This window comes from Carcharhinus amblyrhynchos, chromosome 9 (genome assembly GCF_965287045.1).
Source record: "Carcharhinus amblyrhynchos chromosome 9, sCarAmb.v2.hapA, whole genome shotgun sequence".
Lineage (NCBI taxonomy): Eukaryota > Metazoa > Chordata > Chondrichthyes > Carcharhiniformes > Carcharhinidae > Carcharhinus > Carcharhinus amblyrhynchos.
The window spans coordinates 30308608-30333715 of NC_137332.1; the positions used below are offsets into that span (position 1 = coordinate 30308608).

The 25108-nt window shown below is 43.5% G+C and overlaps 1 protein-coding gene across 2 annotated transcripts in view; it reads right to left on the reverse strand.

Moving 5' to 3' along the window:
* Positions 1-25108, reverse strand: part of slc6a9 (solute carrier family 6 member 9) — a 236032-nt gene that overhangs the window by 40689 nt on the left and 170235 nt on the right. For both annotated transcript variants that reach the window (XM_080195388.1, XM_080195389.1), the window contains exons 4-6: positions 21379-21535; positions 12838-12969; positions 10384-10645 (exon numbers count right to left, since the gene is read on the reverse strand). In XM_080195388.1, coding sequence (XP_080051514.1) covers positions 10384-10645; positions 12838-12969; positions 21379-21535 — 551 coding nt within the window. The remainder of the gene's footprint in view (positions 1-10383; positions 10646-12837; positions 12970-21378; positions 21536-25108) is intronic.

Genomic DNA, 25108 nt, shown 5'->3' on the forward strand with positions numbered 1-25108 from the left:
CCAGCCTGGTTAGAAAGCTGCTGCCTAAATCTCCCCTCCCTTCTTCTTCCTTCTATTTTGCTTCTCCCTTCTCCTTCTTGGCCTCCTCCAGCTCAGATGCTTGCTGTATAGCTGGTAGCAAGAACCATCTCTCATGATGGCAAGGCGGCACACCAAACTACAGACCACAACAAGTTTAAACACCCTGTCTGCATGGCTCCTCCTGAGCAGTCTGGGTACTGAAAGCATTGTGTCAGCATGTCAAACTGAAACCTCAGCTGTGTCACCAGCTGCGCACTTGCCACTCTTTGTTTGCCACAGTGGCACACGCACAGCTGGCACAGAGGACTGCTGCAGAATAAAGGCAGCATGACTCCTGCCAGGATATTGGGCATTGACTTGCCACATTGCTGACTGTTACATTGGGCACTGAGGGAATGGAACACATTTTTATTCTGTTACAGAGGAGAGTTGAGATCCAGTGTCCACAATGTGCATGCAGCCAATAGCACCCTGCATCATGGAGAAGCCAGCAATCCTAGTAAAGCCATGTCCTCTCCCTGCTGGTATTTCTCTGGCAAGAGAAAATTAAGTGCAGTTGGCTCTTGTTGGATGTAGAGAGACTCAGCAATCTCCATTGTACAACAGTAGATGGCAAACTGTAACCGTTGCAAATATCTCCTACTCCCACTCAGAAGGACTTAAAAATATAAAAGTTCACTCTTACGGACGGCGGTGGAGGGGGTAATTTAAACAGCACTAATTTCTCCTCTCACCACACATCCATAAGTGGAGAGGTGTTTCAGTTTGTTTCCCTCTTTGTAAACACTGGCATATTTCACAACACCTTGATTTAGATCCGATCCAATTTTCTTTTAATAACCTCACCGCAGTCTAGAGATAGGATGAACTCAAAGGGCTAGTTTATTTGCAGGCACTCAAAATGTGAAAGGGTAGTTGTAACATTACCTCCACACTCAGACTGTAAAGAGGGGGCTGGGGAAAAAATGCCACGGAGAATAGAAACATTGTTTCACGTGGGTTCCAGTGTCCCGAATCATATTCCTTCATGGAGGTCAGCAGCTTGAAAACTGTTACTGGATTCTTCAGTTTTTCCGACGGTGTTGACTTCACACAATGAGATAGGAACACAGAGATCAATCCATCTTGTAGGCGATGGTGCAGGATTTGGAGCAGAAGCAGTGAAAATTTGTCCGGGTGTTCAACATGGGCAGGGCTGCTTTTCTGTGAGACTGCCAGTTCGATGTTAAATGGCAGGTTAAGCTAGGCGGCTCAGCAGGCAATGTTACTTGTTCCACAAGATAAAGGCTCATGTCACATGACTTCCTACCTCTCCGCCCAGCCTTTGACAAAGGAAGTGCGTCGATCATCCAGGTTCCGAAGACTGTTAATTGCATCAGTCGTTAGGAATCAAAAGGAAGGTTGCAGATGATCCATCTCCTTCTGTTCAGCTTGCATGATTAAATGTAGATGGCCTTTGTATAGCTCGCTACACAGTTAAGCTATGCAGTTCACAGAGGGGTCTTGGAGGTTCCTTGCATGAGTTTTCCAAAAACTGCCAAGTTGCTTCTTACATTCAGAGGTCCATATTCTCAGTCATTTTTAGGATCTTTGCTCAATTTTAAAACGTTAGAAAAAGGAAGGAGCATATCTATATACTATATAAAAATATACAGTGTTAGACCTTAGTTCCTCACAATTACCACAGGCATGTTCCCAATTACTGGCATTGTGATCCTTGCCCTGCTCTGAGATTGTAGTTGTGCATGCAATAGATGGGAGGTGTAGGTGGAGATGTCTTTACTGAAACACAAATACTCACATGCTGCTTCTCATCGGAGCAGAATTGCCCCCGTAACATCCGAAGTAGATACAGTCTCCTGCCAAGTATTCTTCTCCCGCTCTTCCTCCTCCCTCTCTTAGCAACCTTTCCAACTTTGCATGGCCTCACTTCATTCTCCGAGTTACGCTATATTCAGAGTATCGCCAGGTGTACACAAATCTGAGAGCACTCAGTTTGTGCAGAAACCTTGAAGGCAGCAAAAAAGTCCTTCAACTCGTGTCATGCCATTCCTGCTAGGCCTTTGAAACAACTATGAAAAGCACCAAACACTCAGAAAATCATAGAAGCAGACAAAACAAATAGCAATCTGCAAGCAGTTGCTGACCTGTTAAAATTGTGCCTGTGGGAGTACTTCCTGTGTTTGAAAATGTGGTCAGCTGTGTGAAGTTAAGAGAGGTCACTGAGTGAAGCGTAGGACACTGCCTCTGCCTCTTGAGTGCACGAGTTGGGAAATCATGTCGCAGCTATATAAAACCTTGGTTAGGCCGCATTTGGAGTATTGCATGAGTTCTGGTCACTGCACTACCAGAAGGATGTGGAAACTTTGGACAGAGTGCAAAGAAGGCTCACCAGGATGTTGCCTAGTCTCGAGGATGTTGACTATGACAGTCATAGTCATAGACTATGATTCTTCTCATAGTCAACACCCTCGAGACCTTCCTGGTGAACATCCTGGTGAACCTTCTTTGTACTGTCTTGGGAGTTGAGTAAATTAGGATTGTTTTCACTGGAAAGATGGATGCTGAGGGGAGACCTGATAGAGGCAGACAGGGTGGATACTCAGAGGCTTTTTCTAGGGTGGAAGTGTCAATTACAAGGCGGCTCAAGTTCAAGGTGAGACAGGAAAGTTTAAGGGAGATTTGCGGGGGAAGTTTTGCATGCAGAACCTGGAATGTGCTGCCAGAGTAGGTGGTAGAAGCAGACACAATAGCCTGGGTGGGTACATGAATACAGAGGAAATAGAGGGATATGGACCGAGTAAGGACAGAAGGATTTTTTTTAAGTTTGGTTAGGGCATCATGATCGGCACTGGCTTAGATGGCTGAAGGACCTGTTTCTGTGCTGTAGTTTTCTTTGTTCTTCGTATACTTCTGGTGGGTGTTCACTGAATTCACACGACTGACTGTGCCAAAATGGTGCGGTTCGTTGCATAAATACGTGCTCTCTGTGGACACCATTTTGGAGTTCTAGGGGCACTGGTAACACTCAGAAAACAGATCACTTTCTCCCCAGTTAATCTCAGCCAAATAAAGACTAGCGATCAATAAATAATCTCCAGTCCAAACTGCTGTCAAACCTTAATCTGAGTGAATGATTTGATAGATTAATGGTAGGGGAATGTTCCAGAGGAACAACAGCTTCCTTCATTATTGTGGTGCAGACAAAGCCTCTTAAAAAGACACACTATTACTTCCTGCTGCTGAATAGCTGTTGACAGATAGCGGTGTATTTATAGCTGTAAATCAGTCGGAAGGTTTTAATCTCTCATGCTTTCAGTTAGTATTCATTTAGAAACATTGTGCTGTTTTACTTATCAGCGACAGATTCCTTTGCAATTCTTCTCCTCAGTTTAGAATGCACTAATTGTGGTTCTTCATTGTCCCAAAGTCTCAAAGTCGCCTATTGATTATGCGGGAGACATTTCCATTTCACCTATTATTTCCAGGGTAAAAATACGCACAGCTCTTAGCTACCCAGCAGTGGCAAGGAAGCCCATTTAATTTGCCTTTGACACACTGTTCAGCATGCAGCACAACACAAGTTTGTGTCAGTGATTACCCCAGACAGGGCAAGTACACAATCTTATTGTTGCCATTGAGGTGTACTGAAGAACAGGGTATGTTCATCACAAAGGATGCCAGTCTTATTGTCAAAGCACATCCTAATCTCCATTGATAACAGAATTAATTAATAACAGAGACATGGGAACATTTTATTCTGTGTGCAGTACAGCAGGCTTTCTGTTAAACAATTATTTAATGTGTGCATGAAGCAGGGCAACAGTGTTGCTTCATAAGATCCATCTAGATAATGCCATGATATCTCATATTCTCTTGTCACATTCTTGGACTTCACTACAGTGTATTAGAGTATAGAATCCTACAGTGTAGAAGGAAGCCACTCAGCCCATTAATTCTGCACCAACCACAATCCCACCCAGGCCCTATCCCCACAACTCTTTGCACTTACCCTAGCTAGTCCCCCTAACACTAAGGGGCAATTTAGCATGGCCAATCCACCTAAACCACACATCTTTGGAGTGTGGGAGGAAACCAGAGCACCTGGAGGAAACCCATGCGGACACAGGGAGAATGTACAAACTCCTCACAGACAATTTGGGACCCAAACTGGGAATCGAACCCGGGTCCCTGGAGATGTGAGGCAGCAATGCCAACTACCATGCCACCGTGCCACCCCGCTATAATCCTAGCTTCCAGGCAGTAATCAACAGGCAGTTAGTGAGCAATTGATCATCAGAAGATCCCGCCGGTGTGAACAACCGGAAAGTTCTGGCCATGGTGTTCGTCAAATCATGAAGCCAGGATGATTCCATGTTCAAACCTTAGTTTGATCACTGATGCTGAGTTCACTTGTCCAGCTTGAGCAGTGAATAAGAATAACATTACAATTAGATTCAATCCCCCCAAGCTAAGGGAAGGAAAAATTCCTGCCCTGACCTTTGCCCACACGTGTGTGGAATTCCTGTCGGCAGGATCAAGCACAATTATGATGAGTGAATTGCCCAAGAATGAAAATGCCTATCGACACTTAGGGTTAAAATTTCACCACAGAAGCAGAAACAGGAGCTTAGTTCAAAAACCCACCTTCCCTGCAAAACTGATGAAAGTTGAGATTTTCATGGGGATTGAGCCCTGTTTGGTGCTGTTGGAAGTGGGAATAGAGATGGGTCAGATGGGAATCATTAAGACTCCCTACGGCAGCCATCACAGAGACTGCTGATCATCATAAGGGAGAAATCTGCTGATAGTGCTGAAACTTTGCACACTACCAGAAGGGGATGTTACAGGGGAGCTGGAGGACTGGCACCGAGTGCAGGACAGACTCTTGGTTCATCAATGCCAACCTGGAATTAATGTTGGAGATCATGAGGGAGAGGAAGGAGCTCCTCTTCTCTGAGGGTGACGGGGGAGTCCATCTCATCATGCGACAGGAGCACTCCTCATTTCGGCATTGTCTCCCTCTACCACTTTTCTCTTCTGCTCCCTTATCTCCTGCTCTTCCCTGATGCAAACATAACAATTAGGAGCAGGAGTAGGCCACTTGGCCCACTGAGCCCCCTCTGCCATTCAGTAAGATGATGGCTGATCTGGTATGTAGCCATCTGTCTACAGACCCCCATGTGGCCTACATCCATATTTGTCCATATCTGGCAAATGGACACATTATAGTCCATTTGCCAGATCTTTGCCCACATAAGCCTTACGTCCTTTTCACAACTTACTAGCCTACTTATCTTTGTGCCATCAGCAAATTTCACAACTATACCACCAGCCTGTTCATCCAAATCATTTATATAAATTGTAAAAAGTTGAGGCCCCAGCATTGATCCCTATGGCACACTAATCATTACACCTTGTCTAACCTTTCAATCCTTAGTTTATCAAGAATCTAGCTACTTTGCCTTCAAAATATTCAAAGACTTTGGCTGGAATCGTACCAAGACAGCGGGATTTTCTCATCCCGCCACAGTGAATGGAGATTTGGCTGGCCGCCAAATGCTTTGACCTCGCTGCAGTGGGAGCATGGCATGAATGGGCAGTAAGACCGCGCCATTTGCTTCCACCAAATTTTGTGGGAGTTCCAACTCGTCTCTGAGAGGAAAACATTTCTCTTCATCCCTTTCTTAAATGGGTGACCCCTTATTTTTAAATAATGATCACCAATTCTAGATTCTGCCTCAAGAGGGAGCAAATTCTCCTCCACGTCCACCCCATCAATACCCCTCAGGGTCTTAAAGGTTTCAATCATGTCATCTCATACTCTTCTAAACTCCAGTGGACACAAGTCTAGCCTTTCCTCATAGACAACCCACCCATTCCTTATATTAGCCTGGCAAACCTTGTCTGAAATGCTTCTAACGCATTTACATCTTTCCTTAAATAAAGAGACCAATATTGTACATGATACTCCAGATATGGTCTCATAGGAGAATTTCACAGTAACTTCATTGCAGTGTTAACGTAAGCCTTACATATGACGAATAAATAAACTTCAACTTTTAACTTTAATCAGTGTTCTGTGCAACAGAAAAATAACCTTCCCACGATCACATTCAATTCCTCTCATAATAAACAGAATCATTCTATTAGCTTTCCAAATTACTTGTTGTACCTGTATACTGGGCAGCACGGTCAAGTTGGGCTGAAGGGCCTGTTTCCATGCTGTAAACCTCTATGACTCTATGACTCAACTAGCCTTTTGTGAGTCATGCTCCACGATACCCAGATCCCCCTGAATCTCTCACCAATAAGCTTCTCCTTTAATCTTCCAGGCAAAATGGACAATTTCACATCTGTCCACATTATAGTCCATTTGCCAAATCTTTGCCCACATATGCCTTATGTCCTTTTCACAACTTACTAGCTTACCTATCTTTGTGTCATCAGCAAATTTCGCAACCATATCATCAGCCTCTTTATCCAAATCATTTATATAAATTGTAATAAGTTGAGGCCCCAACACTGATCCCTTTGGCACACTATTCGTTGCACCCTGCCAACCAGAAAATGATCCATTTATGCCTTATTTTTCTTGTTAGATAGCTAATCTTCTATCCATGCCAATATGTTACCCCTCCCCCCCATATCATGGGGTTTTATGGTCCACAATAACTTTTGATGTTTCAACTTAACAAATGCCTTCTGGAAGTCTAAATACATACGGTTCATTCACTGATTTCCTTTATCCACAATATATATGACTTCTTCAAAGAACTCCAATAAACTGGTTAAATATGATTTCCCCTTCACAAAACCATGTTGACTCTGCTGATTGCCTTGAATTTTCTAAATGCCCTCTTAAAACTTCTTTAATAATAGTTTCTCACATTTTCCCTAGGACAAATTGTTAAGCTAACTGGCTTGTAGGTTCCTGCTTTCTATCTCCCTCTCTTTTTGATAGAATTACATTTTCCAAACTCACGGGACCTTCCCTGAATTTAGTGAATTTTGGAAAACTAAAACCAATGTTTCAACTATCTCACAAGCCACTCCTTTTAAGGCCTTAGAATGAACTCCATCAGGACCCATGAATTTGTCAGCTGCAGTTCCAATAATTTACTAATTACAACTTTCCTGGTGACTATAATGTTTTTGAATTGCTTCCTTCTAATTCCTGATTTATTGCTATTTCTGAGATGTATTCACGCTCTCTATTGTGAAGTCCGATGCAAAATGTATGTTCAGTTCATCTGCCATCTCCTTATTTTCCTTATCAATTTCCTAGATTCAATTTCTATAAGATCAATGTTCATTTTGTTTTACTTAAGCATTCAGAGATACTATTACTATATGTTTTTATATTTCTCAGCAGCTTTCTCTCATACTCTAATTTTTCCCTCCATATTAATCTTTTAGTCTTTCTTTGCTGTTCTTTATATTCTGTCCAGTCTTTTGACCTATCATCTACCCTTGCCCAATTGTACATCTGTTCTTTAAGTTAGATACAATCTTTAACTTCTGCAGTGAACCACAGTTGGTGGGTGTGCCTCTTCAAATTTTTCTTTCTCATTGGCATGTATCTGTTCTGAGTATTCTGAAAAATACCCTTAAATGTCTGCCACTGCATCTTTGTTGATCTATTCCTGAATCTCATTTGCCAGTTCTCTTCAGCTAGTTCGGCTTTTATGCCCTCACAATTGCTTTTATTTAAGTTTAAAATACTTGTCTTGGAACCACACATCTCTCCCTCAAGCTGAATGTAAAATTCAATCATGTTATGATCCCTGCTACTTAGAGCATTTTCACTATAAGATCATTAATTAGTCCTGGGTGTTCCACAATACTAAGTCTGATATAGGTGAGCCCATCTCCCACCAGGGTCCCGTTGTCCTCAAGGTCCACAGCTTTCTGCAGAGCAATGTTATGGCCTGTGCATAGGATCACCAAGTGACCAGGGAATCCTTGCAGGAGAGTATCAGAGGGCACCACCCCACTGATCCAGACAGCAAAATTACAATTCTTCAAACCCAACAGCTTGTTCAATGGATGTCTTGCTGAAGAGATGGCATTAGCTATATCACCTCTGTGCCTCTGTCTGGGGCTCCTGTCTTATTTGTCCCCGAGGATACATCCACGCGTGTTTGGAGTTGGGAGTGAAGTTCTAAGGCAGCCTGAACAGGTGGAGGATGAAGAAGTCATGGCAACTGCCAGGGAAGCAAGTGCCCACGTGAAGGAGGCCCTTGTGGTAACTGACCCATTGAACACTGACGGAGTGGAACCCCTTTCTGTCAATGTATTCACTGGCCAGAAGCTGGATGCCTCAATGGTCACATGGCTACAAATCAACGATGCTCTGTACCTGGAGGAACCTGGCAATGGAGGTGAACACCAATGTCATTCTTCCCTGAATGGCCTTGTGTGTTGTTAAAGGAATATGCTGTCCTGCTCTAGAGAGAGGAGATCAGTGAGCAGTGAGATGGAGTGGTCTGCAGCTGGTTCTGAGATATCACTAAAGTCACAGCAGATTTTTAGAAGAAGGCAGAAGATAAAAAATTCAAGGCAACAGTGACTTTGACATCTGTCAGCTGGGCATGGTGACCAGTGCTGTGAAGTGCAAGGTTTTTTATGATGAGAGCACAGATATCCGCAACAATCTGCCTGGCGAGTCGCAGTCTCTTGGGACACTAGTTCTTGGTCATTTCCATCTCCAGCAGTCAATCCTGTGTTGTTTGGCCTCTGATGATTTCCTGTCTCTCTTCCCTCATAATGCCCAGGGTTCAGCCCTTTCTGTAAAGGGTGATGCCCATTATCGCCAAGGGACCGAGACTCTTACAGTCATGTGACCATTGTAGCTGCACCATCCTTTTTGGACCAGTGGCCACCCTATTTTCCTTGGCAGCCTTGCCTACATTTGTGATGCCAGGAGGTGTCACCACCTTCAAAGCTGAACGCCCACCTTTCCTGCTACCTGTGCAGCACCGAGGGCACCTATAACCAGGTGCCAAGTCTGCCGTTGCCCTGCTGACTCTCTTAGTGGGTTGAGGATAATGTCCTGCGACAGCCATGACTGGTGCCCACCAAGCATGCATTTCTAAACTGACAATTTCTATAACTGTTTGTCCATTTACATATCCCACCTTTTCCCATCCTTTTTTAATAGTGATGTTTGGCCTGAATGGGGATGAGAGTGGGATTCCTGTCCTGCCTTTGCCCTGAACTTGTAATCATTGCCAACACCAAGATTGGCACATTGACATGTAGTTTGAGACTGGTACTTTCCAAGTGCCCCTACCTCGACGGGACTTTAGTGGCCCTAAAAATTTGTTTCTTGGACCTTGATAATCCCTTTCTCGTATCCTCTGCCTCAACTTTGGTGACCATCTTGTTCTATGGGTTGGAAATTAGACTGGGACTCAGCTATGCCAGAACCCAGTCGTAAATCAAGAATTCCAATTGACCTGTTAGAGAGAAATCAGGGAATGGTGTCTTCCTATGTCAGAAGTTCCAGTTTCCACAGCCCTGAATTGGAAACCAGCTTGGTCTTGACAGACCCTGCCAATGGATAGCAGATGGGGTGAATACGGAAAGGCTGAAATTCTGACTTGGAATCCTGAATGTTCAAGTGACAATATTTTTCTTCTGAATAAGGGTCCAGCAAGTTTTCCCACTGGAGGAGCCCTTCGTTTTTTTCTGTCACCACCGCAAAACCCAAATACTTTCGTTGCTGGGTGGGTGCCCCTGATTATGCCCAAAGTGGCACTGGTCACCATCACTAGTAAATGATGCCCTACACACAACAGAAAGTGTGCCAGGGCCCAGGACAAACATTGCCACTGGGCCAATCAGAACTTTTCGTGGGATGGGCCTACTATAGATTTTCCAACTTTTAGACTAGACATAGAGAGTTTGTATTGGTGAGGAACATAGAAACATAGGTGCAGGAGGAGGCCATTTGGCCCTTCGAGCCTGCTCTGCCATTCACCACGATCATGGCTAATCATTTAACGCAATAGCCTAATCCTGCTTTGTCCCCATAACCTTTGATCGTGTTCGCCGCAAGTGCTAAATTAAGCCACCTCTTGAATACATTCAATATTTTGGCATCAACTAATTCCTGTGGTAATGAATTCCACAGGCTCACCACTCTTTGGGTGACGAAATATCTCCATATCTCCGTCCTAAATGGTCTACCCCGTATCCTCAACCAAAAGACTGCAAATGCCCATGGAATTATGCCCAACTTGTAAGCCATTGCATTCATGAGAGGACAGTACTGGAAACAAAGAAACAACAGTAAGCTTCTACTGACAAAAAAGTCCCGTCGCAATACATGTTCTTAACTGGAAAGGCTGCGCTTACTTCCAGTACTCCTCACTAGGGCTCGTCCGCTTTGCAGTTTGGTTCAACAGCGTTGAGACGTTTTGTGACAGATCACTGATGTTGGCAGTTCTGTTGGGGTTCAGCATGCTACTGCAGTCTTCCCTGTTCCATGAGTTAGTGCAGTATGTCCATGGTAAAAGTGTCGTCATGGAGGAGAAGAAGTAGTAGAAGGCGATGCAAATGACCACATTGTAGTAGATCCCAATGTATGTGGAAACAACCATCATCCCATACCCCACTCCTGTTCACAAAATAAGGGATACAAGTCAGCAATTCTACTTTGTACATCTCAGAGTTGCTTAGTAGCTCACTCCTGTCACGAAAATGTTACACTCACTGGAGCAATAAACTTTGGTTCTCGGAAGATGCTTCCATTTTATGCACAAATTGGCACTGCTGAGCTTTCACCTCAGGTCAGATATGTCTGTCCTTAGTGGGAGATTTCCTCTCTGTGCTCTGTGTAACAAGATTCATTAACAATTTTGTCACAAATAACGCACGGCAGAAATCTTCACCCTTGTGGCTCTTGGGACGAGAGTGTCAATTTGGTATCACAGTTCTGCATTGTGGCAACTCTAACGTGGGTTTTTAGGGCAAGCAGAAAATCGTACCCGTTCCCACTTACAGATACCTTTCACAATGATAAGAACGATGTTTAACAAAAGTTGCATATTTTACTCAAGAGAAACTAAATGAAACAAAGCAACAAAGACCTGTGACACAACTAGACTGAACAGTAGAAAAGACTAAACTTTTACACAATGTGATATAATGTGAATTCTAGACATTTTCTGTATGCACACAAATGCGAAACATAAGTTCAAAAACAATTAAGTTGGTTCTGATTTTAATGAGTAATGATGCAGGTGTAATGTATTGCACGATTCCTGGTGCAATTGGGAGCTTGAAGAATGGGGTATACCTGGAGGAATTTCTTCAGGCAAAGGGTGGTGAATCTGTGGAATTCATTGCCACAGGAGGCTGTGGAGGCCAGGTCACTGAGTATACTTAAGATAGAGATAGATAGGTTCTTGATTGGTAAGGGAATCAAATGTTATGGGGAAAATGCAGGAAAATGGGGTTGAGAAACTTAATAGCCATGATTGAATGGCAGAGCATACTCAATGGGCCAAATAGCCTAATTCTGCTCCTATATCTTATGGTCTTATTAGGGATGGGAATTGAGGTAGGAGCGCTGTGTGGGAGGGGAAAGTGGTTGACAAGAGAGCCTTGGAGATTCCTTCCTGTTCCTCCAAACAATCAGAAAGGTTACTTAGCCTGGTCTAGTGCAGCAGGGTTGGAGAATGCTGGCGATTCCCATGCCCCATGAATGAATTACAAAAAAAATCCTTGAGAAGATTTGAAGGGGTAGTGCTGTCCCTGAATGTTCAGAAAAAGCATGTCGTGACACCAATGTCGTCACCATGACCTTACTCTTACACTTAAAATCGACCCACATTTAGCCTGTAGTTGGAGCCTTGGTTGATGTCAAAGCTATTGAATATGTTGTCAGGTGGGGGCAGCGTAGTCTGGGGTTGATAAGAGGGCTGAGTCTACTCTTCATGTGTCTCACACACCATTCTCATTGGAGTAATGCAGGGGCGGGGGAAGGTGTGGGTACAGTGGGGTGATGGTGGGGCTGCTGTTGAAATAGTCCCACAGTTTTTCCCTGGTGGATTAGCATGTATGAACATACAGCGAAAGAAAACCAGCTAAGAAATACAACAAAAATATGTGATGGACATGAAGGGCGGAATTCTCCAGCTTCCAGCTCCTGCTTTCCGTGGCAGGTTTTCCTACAGCAAAGGCAGATTGCTATCGGTCACCGGGATCTCCCGTTCTTGACAATGTCAATTTACGTTCGTCATCTGTGCTGCCACTGGGGAAGTCGTGGTAGGGGCTGACTGCGGGGTTGGGGGGGCGGTGGGGGGAGGAGTGGGGGACTGGAAGATCCCACCAGCGGGAAGGGCTGGAGAATTCCGCTTGAAGAGTTTGATCAAGTTACAGGACACTGGATTCATGATTGTTTGAAATAGCTCTATTTTCATAAAATACAATAGTCACTCTTAAATATGTCTCTTCCCACATTCTTGCAATATGATGCAACAAACATGTAACAAGACATTATGACCAATATCATTTTGAAAGACTCGTCCTGGTAAACTTATTTACATTTGATTGTGACACAGCTGGTTTTGCAGTTACATAAACCAAAATGGCCGCAAACATGATATTGTATTGCAATACAAAGTATTCCCTGCCAGCATTTAACATGAGTTACAGACACAGGACTCCAGAGTCTGCTTGGAAATTCTTCCAAAATCCTTTCAATACAGATCCTTCTTAAGTTACATTCCTGTCTCCAGCTTTCCCGTGCTGCCTATCCATTCCCTTGTTGTACAGCACGGTGATTTTTGAAATGGACCTTCTTACCTTTGAACATGGGGTTAACCCTCCACACACCAAGGCAGCCTTGGCTGGTGAACTGCCCAAAGGAAAGCTCCAGAAAAAAAAGAGGAATACCGCAGAAGACCAGCATGATGATATAGGGAAACATAAATGCACCTTTAAAAAAAGAAGATCCATCATTACAGACTGTACAGCCAGTATGTCTAAGAACAGCTTGTCCTAATCCTCAGTTTCAGATTGGAATGTTCTTTAACCAAGAATGCAACAATGGTTAAAGTTAACACTGAGCTTACAACTGCCTGTTTAGGACACATTATGATAAATAACACGATAGGTTGGGGTAGTTATGCTTCATTAAGTTAATTAAGTTAACAGTTCCACTGTTTTGTGCAAGCTAAAGACTAGTTATCTGTACTTAAAAAAAAATTCTTAGATAAAAGTATAAGTTGCAATTTTCATAACTCAGGCTAATTTTATGCATTATGCCAGCTTGGCTGAGTTTCTGGCAGCTGCCTTTCACTGCTTCTGTGAGGCAGGGGTGAGGCAGAGGCACAGATAAAATGTACATGACTGAGCTTGCTGTTCCATTCCTACTCACGAGCTGCCTGCTACCATTTCTAACTGATTCTGGAAATGACCAGAGCCTGTTGTATAGGGGCATTTCATTAGGGTATGCACACTGGCACCTCCTATACAAAATGTCAATGCAGTAATCATCTACCTGCTCTTGGCACATCACCTGGGAGTGTTTGAGCTCCTGCAGCTTCATGCTGTAGTGGCCTTCGCAGATACGATAGAGACTTTAAAGGGGCATCTTGACAAATACGTGAATAGGATGAGAATAGAGGGATATGGTTCCCGGAAGAGCAAAGGGTTCAGTCAGGGAACATGGTTGGTGCAGGCTTGGAGGTTCGAAGGACCTGTCCCTGTGCTGTAATTTTCTTTGCTCTTTGTTCTATGGGAAGAGCTGTTTTATCCCAAATGTTGTCTGTAGATTCAGTAGATTTGAGGGAGTTACACAGAATGTATGGTGTGGAAACAGCTCATTGGATTCAACAGATCTACGCTTGCACTTACACTTTATATAAGCCTCCTCCCATGCCACTTTATCTAACCCAGGCAGCATAGCATTAAAATAAGTACAACACAGTGACAACCTGTCATGGGATGACATGTCAAAATACATATGGGGGTGTCAATAAACATTAATATTGGGAGAGTGGCAGATCCTGACAAAACACACAAATGGATACGATCTGGTGGCCATTACAGAGACGTGGCTGCAAGGTGACAGGGACTGGGAGATGAATGTACAGGGCTATCAAGTGTTTAGGAAGGATAGGCAGGAGGAAAGAGGGGGTGGCGTAGCTCTGCTGATTAAGGATAGTATCAAGGTGGTAGCAAGGGATGATATCGGAGCCAAAGAGCAGAACGTGGAATCGTTGTGGGTGGAGATTAGGAACAGCAAAGGGAGGAAGACGCTGGTGGGTGTCGTCTATAGGCCCCCGAATAATGATCTGGAGGTGGGGCAGGCTGTTAACACGCAAATAAGTGCGGCGTGCAGGAATGGGACGGCAGTAGTTATGGGAGATTTCAATCTGCATATTGATTGGTCGACCCATGTTGGACGAGGTGGGCTCGAGGAGGAGTTCTTGGAATGCTGCCGGGATAATTTCCTTGAACAGTGTGTGTTGGAGCCGACGAGGGAGCGAGCTATCTTGGATCTGGTGCTATGTAATGAGGCGGGTAGAATTAGGGACCTTGCGGTGAAGGATCCTCTTGGAGAGAGTGATCATTGTATGGTGGAGTTTCTGGTGCAGATGGAGGAGGAGAAAGTGGGTTCCCGGACACGCGTCCTTTGTTTGAATAGAGGGGAGTATGGTAGGATGAGAGAAGAATTGGCAAATGTGGACTGGGGGAGTGCGTTGGAAGGTAGGTCTGCTGAGGAGCAGTGGAGGATCTTTAAGGAGATCTTTCTTGGTGCTCAGCAGAAATTTATTCCGATGGTTAAAAAGGACAGTAGGAAGAGAGGTAATAAGCCGTGGATAACGAAGGAGGTGAAGGAAAGTGTTAAATTAAAAGCGGAGGAATTTAGAGTAGCTAAGAGCAGTGGGCGAGAAGAGGATTGGGAAAGGTTTAAATGTCAACAAAGATTGACAAAGAAGTTGATAAAGGAGGGTAGGAGAAGCTATGAGGCTGGGCTAGCACTTAATATAAAAAAGGATAGCAAGAGTTTTTATAAATATATAAAAAGGAAGAGGCTGGCTAGGGTGAACGTTGGTCCTTTAGAGGATGAGAAAGGGGAGCTAGTGGTAGGGGATGGGGATATGGCTAAGGTCTTGAATAACTTTTTTGTTTCTGTCTTCACGGAGGAGGACGTGAATAATTTGCCGGGTGTTAGAGATGGAAAGGTGGTAGGAATGGAGGGTCTTAATGACATTACTGTTACTAGAGAGGTGGTGCTCGACAGACTGGAGGGGCTGATTGTGGACAAGTCCCCAGGACCGGATGGAATGCATCCGAGGGTTCTGAAAGAAATGACGGAGGTTATAGTGGATGCCTTGGTGGTTATTTTCCAGACGTCGCTGGATTCCGGGGAAGTGCCGGAAGATTGGAAAACGGCTAATGTTACGCCGTTGTTTAAGAAGGGTGCCAGGCAAAAGGCGGGGAATTATAGGCCGGTTAGTTTAACGTCTGTGGTAGGTAAAATGTTAGAATCCGTCATTAAGGAGGAAATTGCGAGGCATCTTGAAGGGAATTGCTTGATAGGGCGGACGCAACACGGTTTCATTAAAGGGAAGTCGTGTCTGACAAATTTACTGGAGTTCTATGAGGATGTGTCTAGGGCAGTGGATAGAGGAGAGCCGGTGGATGTGGTCTTTCTGGATTTTCAGAAGGCGTTTGACAAGGTACCTCACAAGAGGTTATTGCAGAAGGTCAGGGGACATGGAGTTGGGGGTAGGGTGTTAGCGTGGATAGAGGATTGGTTGTCAAATAGGAGGCAGAGAGTGGGGGTCAATGGGTGCTATTCGGATTGGCGGTTGGTGACTAGTGGGGTGCCCCAGGGGTCGGTGCTGGGGCCTCAGCTATTTACCATTTATATAGATGATCTGGAGGAGGGAACCGAGTGCAGGGTGTCGAAATTTGCTGATGACACCAAGACTGGGGGAAAGGCAAATTGTGCGGAGGGTGTGGAGAGTCTGCAGAAGGATCTAGATAGGCTGGGCGAATGGGCCAGGAAATGGCAAATGGAATTTAATGTTGGCAAGTGTGAGGTGGTCCACTTTGGTAGGAAGAATGGTAGGAAGGACTATTACTTACGTGGCGAAAAACTGCAGCAGGCGACGGTGCAGAGGGACCTCGGGGTCCTTGTGCATGAGTCGCAAAAACCCAGCTTGCAGGTGCAGCAGGTGGTCAGGAAGGCGAATGGGATGCTGGCCTTCATAGCGAGGGGGATTGAATATAAAAGTAGGGAGGTCTTGCTGCAGCTGTATAGGGCATTGGTGAGGCCGCAGCTGGAGTACTGTGTGCAGTTTTGGGCGCCGCACCTGCGCAAGGATATTTTGGCCCTGGAGGGAGTGCAGAGGAGGTTTACTAGGCTGATACCGGAGTTGAGGGGATTGAGCTATGAGGAGAGGCTGAATAAACTAGGCTTGTACTCGTTAGAGTTTAGAAGAATGAGGGGAGATCTCATTGAGACGTATAAGATGATGAATGGGATGGATAGGATAGAGGTGGAGAGACTCTTCCCGCTCAAAAAAGACAGTAGGACTAGGGGGCACAGCCTCAAGATAAAGGGGAGGCGGTTTAGAACGGAGTTGAGGAGGAACTTCTTCACTCAAAGGGTGGTGAATCTCTGGAATTCTCTGCCCGTTGAAGTGGTGGAGGCTGCCTCGCTAAATATTTTTAAGAAGCGGGTTGATGGGTTCTTGATAAGAGAGGGGATTAAGGGTTATGGGGAGAGGGCGGGAAAGTGGAACTGAGCCACAACAGATCAGCCATGATCTTATTGAATGGCGGGGCAGGCTCGAAGAGCTAGATGGCCTACTCCTGCTCCTATTTCTTATGTTCTTATGTTCGTATTTTGAAGTATCTACATTTGTTGAGCACCCAAGGAACTTTATTATTACATGCAAATGCTTTGGTATTGAAGGAAGCCCCAAGTGAATTCCCATCTCACCGTTTCAAATGGTGATATTTAAACAGCAACAATGAGCAACATAAATAATGGTAGAAAAATTCCTCCAAACTACCCTGCAGAAAACCAGGTCAGGTACTGAATCCGTCTAGTTCACTAATGCCCTGTAGGGATGGAAATCTGCTTTCCTTACCTGGCCTAGCCTAAATTTGACTTCAAACCCACAGCGATGTGGTAGAAGCTTACCTGTTCCCTCAAGGATAATTAGGGATGGGCAATAAATTCTGGCCCAGCCAGCGACACCCACATCCCATAAACGAATAAAAAAAGAAAGTAATTGCAAATGCTTAAAATGACAAGCACTTTTAATAAGTCAAACAAGAAACTTGCCTTAGAAGCAAGTAGGGTTTTGAAAACTCCCCTTTTCATTTAGAAATAATGAAAATCGGCATGGGAACTAATATTTTGAAATATGCAGTATTACTGAAGGGTAAGTTTCTCTGTGATAAAGTCTTAGGCTGCCCTGAAATTGTGTACCATAATATGTGGCATTTAGTGATTCAGGACTGCACGCATAACTTGACACCAAACATTCATGAACAGAGTTGAGTAAAATTCATCCTATTACATATTGGTCTGAAAATGTATTCAGAATTAAACACAGAAGAAAAGAAATTTGTTGAGTAAGAATTTATGATTAATGGGGCTGACGTAGGCACAAACTTTTAATTACATTGGGCTAAAGAGTGGCATATATCACCATGAGATGGCTTTTATTTTGATTTATCTGGACTCAGTTGTGCAACTGCAAAGCAATCAAAACCAGGTCAGATCTTGGGCATGTTTGAAACCTTATTCTTTTGCAGATTCAGGTTATATTGCCTGCTCGCATTTTATTAAAGCCACAAATTGGCTAAAAAGATATTTAAATGACTATATGACCTACTTCTGAGGAATCTGCACAGGATTTCCTCCTGTGTGAATGGTATTGTTCATTGGAGCAAAGGGGAAGAGACTTTGGAGATTTCTGTTCTGTTTCAAGTATTTTTGGTTACCGGGTTACTCTTAATAAGAGATATTTTTAACATATTACATTTTTATATCAATAAATTTTAGGAATTATTTCTCGGATGAAAATTATTTATTTGACATTCCAAAAGAAGTCCATTACTGTAATCACCAGAAAGTGGATCACTTGTGCTCAAACTTACCAAACTTGACTAAGACTGCAGAAATAATGGATTTACAAAATAAGTGTGAACAGTATTACACATTAACCCTGGCATGGTAGAAATCTAGGATAACACACAATTCTAATAGAAAAAAGAAACAGTAGCTGGCAGTGCAGTAAATGAAAAATAAGGTTATGAGTATGATATGTAAAGGATTACAGATACTTGGGACACACAGGCACACAAGGAAGTACAGATTCAGAGGGCATAAGACAGCTGGTAATGTGTTACAGAATATGTTACAGAGTTACAAGCACCTGAGAATGTGTTACAGGAAACATTACATAGAAAAATAACAGACATTTGGCAATGTATTCGATTGTGAATAACAGATACCTCAGAAAGTGTTACATTGAGTTAGATAGCGCCCGCAGTATAAAAGCAGAACATTCGGCCCAAGTGGACTATGTTGGTATTTATGTTCAATATCAATCTTCTCCTGCCCTTCCTAATCTAACTCTGTGAACGTATCCCCGTATTCTTTTCTCCCTTTTGTGTTTGTTTAACTTCCCCTTAAATGCATAAATACTATTTGCCTCCACAGCTCCTCACATTCTTGACGCTACTTGAGTTACAAAGTTTCTCTTAAATTCCCTTTGTAATCATTGGTGACTATCTTATTTTGATGCTCCCTTGAGTTTTGCATTCCCTCACAAGCGGAAAAATCTTCCCAACTTCTATCCGAATGGAAAAAAAAATCTTCTCTACTTATTCTCTATCAAATTATTCCATAATCTGAAAGACCTTAACTTGATTACCCCGCAAGCCTTCTCTTCTCTAAGGTCCCTTCAGTCTAAATACTGAGAACAACAGATATTTGAGATTGAGCATGGATACCTGAGGATATGACAAATGATAATGTGCCACACCAACAATGTGGTACACAAGTAAATGACATCTGAGAATGATGCTGAGAATGTGGCAATCTGAGAAAGTGTGACACTAAGAAAGTGACACACTGAGAACAGACATCTTGAACAGACATCTAAGGATGTGTGGTACTGAGAATACGACAGTCTTCAGAGTAATAGACAGCTGAGAGTGTGAGATGATGAGAATAACAGACACCACGTTCCAGGAGACAGAGGAAATAATGCTTTATTGGAAATGTCCAGAAAATAATACACCTGATAAAGTGTTAGATTGAGAATAACAGACAGCTGAGAATATGACACAATGGGAGTAACAGACATCTATAATATATTAGAATGAGAGTAACAGACATCTGAGCATGTGAGGCAATAATAACAGACACCTGATTATATGATAGAGGAAAACAACACTTTATTAGAAAAGTCCAGAAAATGATACACCTGGCAACGTGATACAGGTTGAAGAAGGAAGACCTGTGAATGTATTCCCTAAAAACATAATGAATGAGTAAAAGAGAATAACTGGCGCATGATAGCGTGAAACAAAGAAAACTCTCATATGCAACCGATGGTTTAGGAGAGAAGATTTTATTTCAAGCCTGTCTGTATCTTAAAAACTGATGCTTCAATTTTTAGCTTCTTTGTACAATTGAGCCAACCATTGCAGAAAGGAAAGTAGGCAGTTTAGTTGTTTATTTCTGCTTATGTACCTTGGAAATAGAAGGGATTAACTAAGGAAAAGAGTGGGAGGAGTTTGTGGATTGTAACCAAAAAGCCTGCCAACGTGGGAAAAGATAAATTTGGAATGTTCAACAGAACAGTATCATATAAGTTTTTCCTGAGGAATTAAGAAGATAAAGAGTATATTGAGCTCAGGATTAGGGCTCAATTGGCTTTTACAATTCGGGTTAACTCATTAGATTCCATTTTACTGCGGGGGGAGGATAGTAGTCCTGGGTACTAAGTGTCATTTAGTCAGACGATGTACCACTGACTAGAAAGATAAGGTTCAAGTCTCCTCATTATTTCCATATCAGGCATCTAACTTTCACCAAGCCATTGTGGTGGCTGAGTGGAGACTATGATTTATTCACAATACAGGATGAGAAAATGGGGGAGTGATGAAGTGCAAACTGCTTGCATAGCTTTTATCTCCCTTTTCCATTTGTCCATCAGACTCTGCAGGACGCAATGGATAGTGTATGTTGTTGACTGAAGAGGAATGGAGTTGTGTATTTTATATATGGTACATCAATCTGATCCATGCACACATGTAAACACACATAAAATATGCATGTGCAAACACACCCATATACACTAACACACTCATACACATTAGTTTGGATTTTCGCTGAGTAATGGAAACTCCTCGCCTTATCCAAAATGGCAACAGGACCCAGATGTCCCATCAGGTGGTGGTGGTTGGGGGGAGGGGTGGGGGCGGGGGTGGTGGTGGTGATGGTGATGGTCACCTGAACCCAGCAGGACCATTTGAATCAACTCTGAATTCAAACAGACCCCATTTTCACTGGAGTAAGGCCCATTTCCCAGTTTATGATTTATGATTATTAGAAGTAACTATAAGCGTTCATAAAAGGCAGATAATGTCTGAGGAACTGTCAACTTATTTAAATCCCATGCCCATTACATCTTGAGAAGACAACTAGCCTTCGGTGCATCTGAATTAAAAATCATCAATGCTTGCAGTTTCAATAGATGTTTGCTGACCTAAGCCCAAGTGTTATCATTATAGTACTATTGCCACTTGACTGCTTCCACAACCCATCATTACCATCATGGGGCGGTGAAGGGGAGGGGGAGGCTGTAAATTCACAGTTTGATTGGCACCTTCAGAAAAGGGTATTAAGGGATTAGCAGCCTTTGCTCTGGGGCTATGAATACTAATGTTTGTTTTCATAATGGATTAAGTACTCGAAGGGACTTAATTGTATTGAATGGACTTTTATGAAGTGTGTATTTTTATACAGTGGAGTCTGTAATTGATACTTTATTTTATTTCATCTCAGCAGGGAACCTGAGATCAGCCTATGTGGCTACCAGGTGAGCTGGCATGGAGGGTGTAAGGGAAACAAGTGGTGGGTGGGGAGCATGGGTTGGTAAGAGTAGGCACTAAGTTGGTATGGGGCTATAACGGGCCATAGCATTGAATGGAGAATCATATGTTGACAAGAGTTGACACTAAGTTGCCATAGAGGCTTTAAGGGTCTATGGCATATATTCTCATCATATATTCTGGGCCATATTCTCACTGACACACACTCATGCACACAAACACACACAAATTTACAGAAATCTGACATACCTCCACCATTTCGGTAACACAGGTAAGGGAATCTCCAGACATTTCCAAGACCTACAGCATACCCAACACTCGTCAGGATGAACTCTATCTGATTAGACCAGTTCCCACGCTTCAAGTTTTCATCTTTCTTCACCATCTCACCTGGAATAGCACCATTCTGCAAAAATAAAAGATCAAATGTAACCATCAGTGTTCTGGAGTAAGCCAAGTCACACTTCCTGGCATGTTGCCACCAAAACATGAAATTACTTCAGTCTTAAAATGCATGTTCTCTTCTCTCCGTGTCTCCATAGCCAGCTGTCCTTACATATCATCATGCCCAGCTGCGATGAGCAGCAGACTATCTCTGCTGCTGTTACTTACTTAAGAAGCAGCCTTGGTATGACTTTGTTTGAGTCTCTCCGCTTCCTGAAGAGAAATGTCTTAATGTTATCTTGCATTGTTAGAGGCTGAGTCAGCCTCTAATGGTGCAAGATAACATTGGTTTTGCACACTTCTCAGAAGCCTATTGCACAAGAGCATTGTTTGGAACCAAGCAACCGCTTATAAGAAATAGTGGTATCGGTATTAATAAATGGAATCTCCCAGTCTTTCACTGAAATAATGGGACTGCATAGTCCATAGAATGGGCGGCGTGGGAGCACGTGGGTGGCAACTTGGCACAGTGGTTAGCACTGCTACCTCACAGCACCAGGGACTTGAGTTCGATTCCCAGCTTGGGTCACTGTCTGTGTGGAGTTTGCACGCTCTCCCCGTGTCTGCATGGGTTTCCTCCGAGTGCTCCCCATCATCCCACCCTGCCCCCCCCTCTTTATTGGCCCCAGTTGCTATCTAGTGACCCCTGCTGGGAAATGTACTATAGTAGGCCCTCTGTAGTTGAATAGCCCAGTGAGGATCTGTCTAAACTCATAGCTGAATACAAGCATTGGCTAAGGTGCTTGGGATTCCCGCGCTGATGAAACCGTGTCCCATTATGGAGCAGCTCCTTTGAGGGAGAAAATGTGCCCCAGGAACAGCTAACTAATAAAAAAAAGCCAAAGGTAGCTGCCACAGTAGCAGAATTTGTGTCTGTAAACTCCACGAAGTTGGATTAACAAAAGATAATCTTTGTTATGTTAAGTGAAACAATGTGGCCCTTTATTCGAATGTCAGCATCAATGAATCAGTGCTTTCATTTTCATCAGAGAGCATGGAATTTGCATCCAAACAAAAGGAGTTACATGTGAGATTTTGCACAGTGAGATACAGAATTAGCTTGTTGCAAACAGTTCCACTGCTCCACTACAGAGTATCCATCATTGTGCACATGACCATTGTTCTCCAGCAGCCAGTTTTTCAATCACAAATGGAACCAGTCCAATACATTTGTTGCTGATTTTGGTGGACTACACCACTTATTTCCAGAAAATCATGATCAGAATCTGATAATGTCATTGTACCATCACCAGCAGTCCCAATAAATCACAATTCTTTTCCCTCTGACTGCAGGGAACCATCCCAACTCCACAATACAATTTGAAAGTAAATGGCCTTTCTCAACCCTCTCTAAATAGTTGGGATTGTACGGATTATTTAAGTACTGAGCCCTGCAGATCAGAAGGTCCCAGCCCCAATCTGCATCTCAATGTCTGATTTCAGAGTCCTGCTCTGTATATGTAAAATATCAGCCTGCTCCTCATAGCCTCTCGTCGTCCCTATTAGAAAGTCTATTTATGTCACTAATGGATGAAAAAATAAACTGGCTTAGCTGCAATACTTTTCTTAGTCCAATTGTCCAACAGTGTGCACTCTCTGGCTTCATGTATGAAAACTGGCTAATTTACAGCATACAAGGGCTGCCAGCCTAATGCACCTTGGAACTATGAGTTATAAGAGTAATAATAATAGGTGTTAGTCTAGTGGTATTGTCCAGTAATCCAGAGACTCAGGTATCATGCTCTGAGAACCCAGGTTCAAATCCCATCGTGGCAAATGGTGAAATTTGAATTCAATAAAAAAACTGGAATGAAAAGTCTAATGATGACCATGGAACCAGTACCGACTGTTGTAAAAACCCTTCTGGTACACTAATGCCCTCTAGGGAAGGAAATCTGCTGTCCTTACCTACATGTGACTCCAAAGCCACAGCAATGTGGTTGACTCTTAAGCATCCTTGGTTTTGGGCAATAAATGCTGGCCCAGCCAGCAACGCTCACAACTCATGACGGAATAAAAATGAATTTGATGCAAGTGAGATTCAGGAAGTTACACTGGACTGGGGGACCAATCTCCATTGCAGACTGGCAGTTACAAAGGGAATCAGCATCAACAGTTCACAGAGATTGAGTCATCGAATATGAAGTAAATGTGTTGGATAATGCTGTGTTTTCAGATGATGTTGCTGAGCATGTAGATGAGAATTAGAAAAGCATGGATTGATCTCATGGGACACCAGAGGTAACGGCATGGGAGAAGGAAGAGAAGCCATTGTAAGTGATTGTCAGGCTACAATTGGCTAGATAAGAACTGAACCAGGTGAGTGTAGTCTCACCCAGCTGGACAGCAGTGGAGAGGATATTGGAGGAGGATGCCGGCATGGCCAGGTCGAGAAGGGCCAGTTTACCTTTGCCTCACTTAGTGTGTATCGTGTTTGATATAGACAAGAGCCACATCGGTAAAATAGCAGGGGCAGAAATGGATTGGAGGGATTCAAACTTAAGAGTTCTGGGGGCAATGAACATAGATTCGGGAAATTACAACATGAAAAGGAAAGGGAGTTGGAGATGGGCCACTAGTTTCAAAGGATGGTCAAATGTTTGTTTTGAAGAGAGGGCTGATGACAACATATTTAAAGGAGAGAGGGACAATACCTGAAAAGAGAACCATTCACAATATCAGCTAACATGGAGACCAGGAAGGGAAATTGGGTGATTGAGATTGGGGAGAAGGGAGCAAGAGTGGATAGCATGGACAAGATGAACCCTGAACAAGTGTAGGAGGAGAGATAGAAGCAGAACTGAATAAATGTGAGTTAAAAGCTATGGTAGAGAGGAACATTGGAGACATTTTAGCCCATTGGGATAGTAGGTGACTGATTTCAGTGAGAATGCCCTTAGTGAAGCAGCAATTTCTTACACATGGCTCCTGACTGAGGTTGAGGGATAGCAGGATGACTCCCTGAACATCCTGGCTGGACTGTGGTCTCCGATTGAAAGCCCTTCTCCATTCTCCCGTTGCTTCCAGTAATTTGTCCTGGAGTTCCATTTAAGCATCACACATGCTGATTAACATCACAATCTGCCTACTCTGTACACTCCAGGAATACAGTCCCTGTGTGCATGCTGCTGCCTTCACTAAACTAGCATCTGGCACTGCTAGTACTAAAGTGTGCCATATCAGGTGCAGGCAAAACGGCACCCGGAGCATTGAAAAACTGAGCACAAAGGAGACAAACTTCATGGTCAGTGAGCTGATTGAGTTAACCGAGACTCACAGACTAGGATTGTACTGAGTGTTGAACTGAGCCCACATTCTGGAAGTTTATTGAATGTGTAAATGAGGGGCACAGATTGTGAGGCTCCTGATTCATCCACAGAGGCACTCTGATTGCCCTCAATGCTACTTGGTTAGGAAACTGAAAGATAGACAGGATTCCACTTCCTCTCTTGCCCTGCGACCATTGTTGGGATCAGTCATGACCTCTTTCCCCTGCCCCCACCCCGCCACTGCCTCCCTCCAAACAGTCATGATG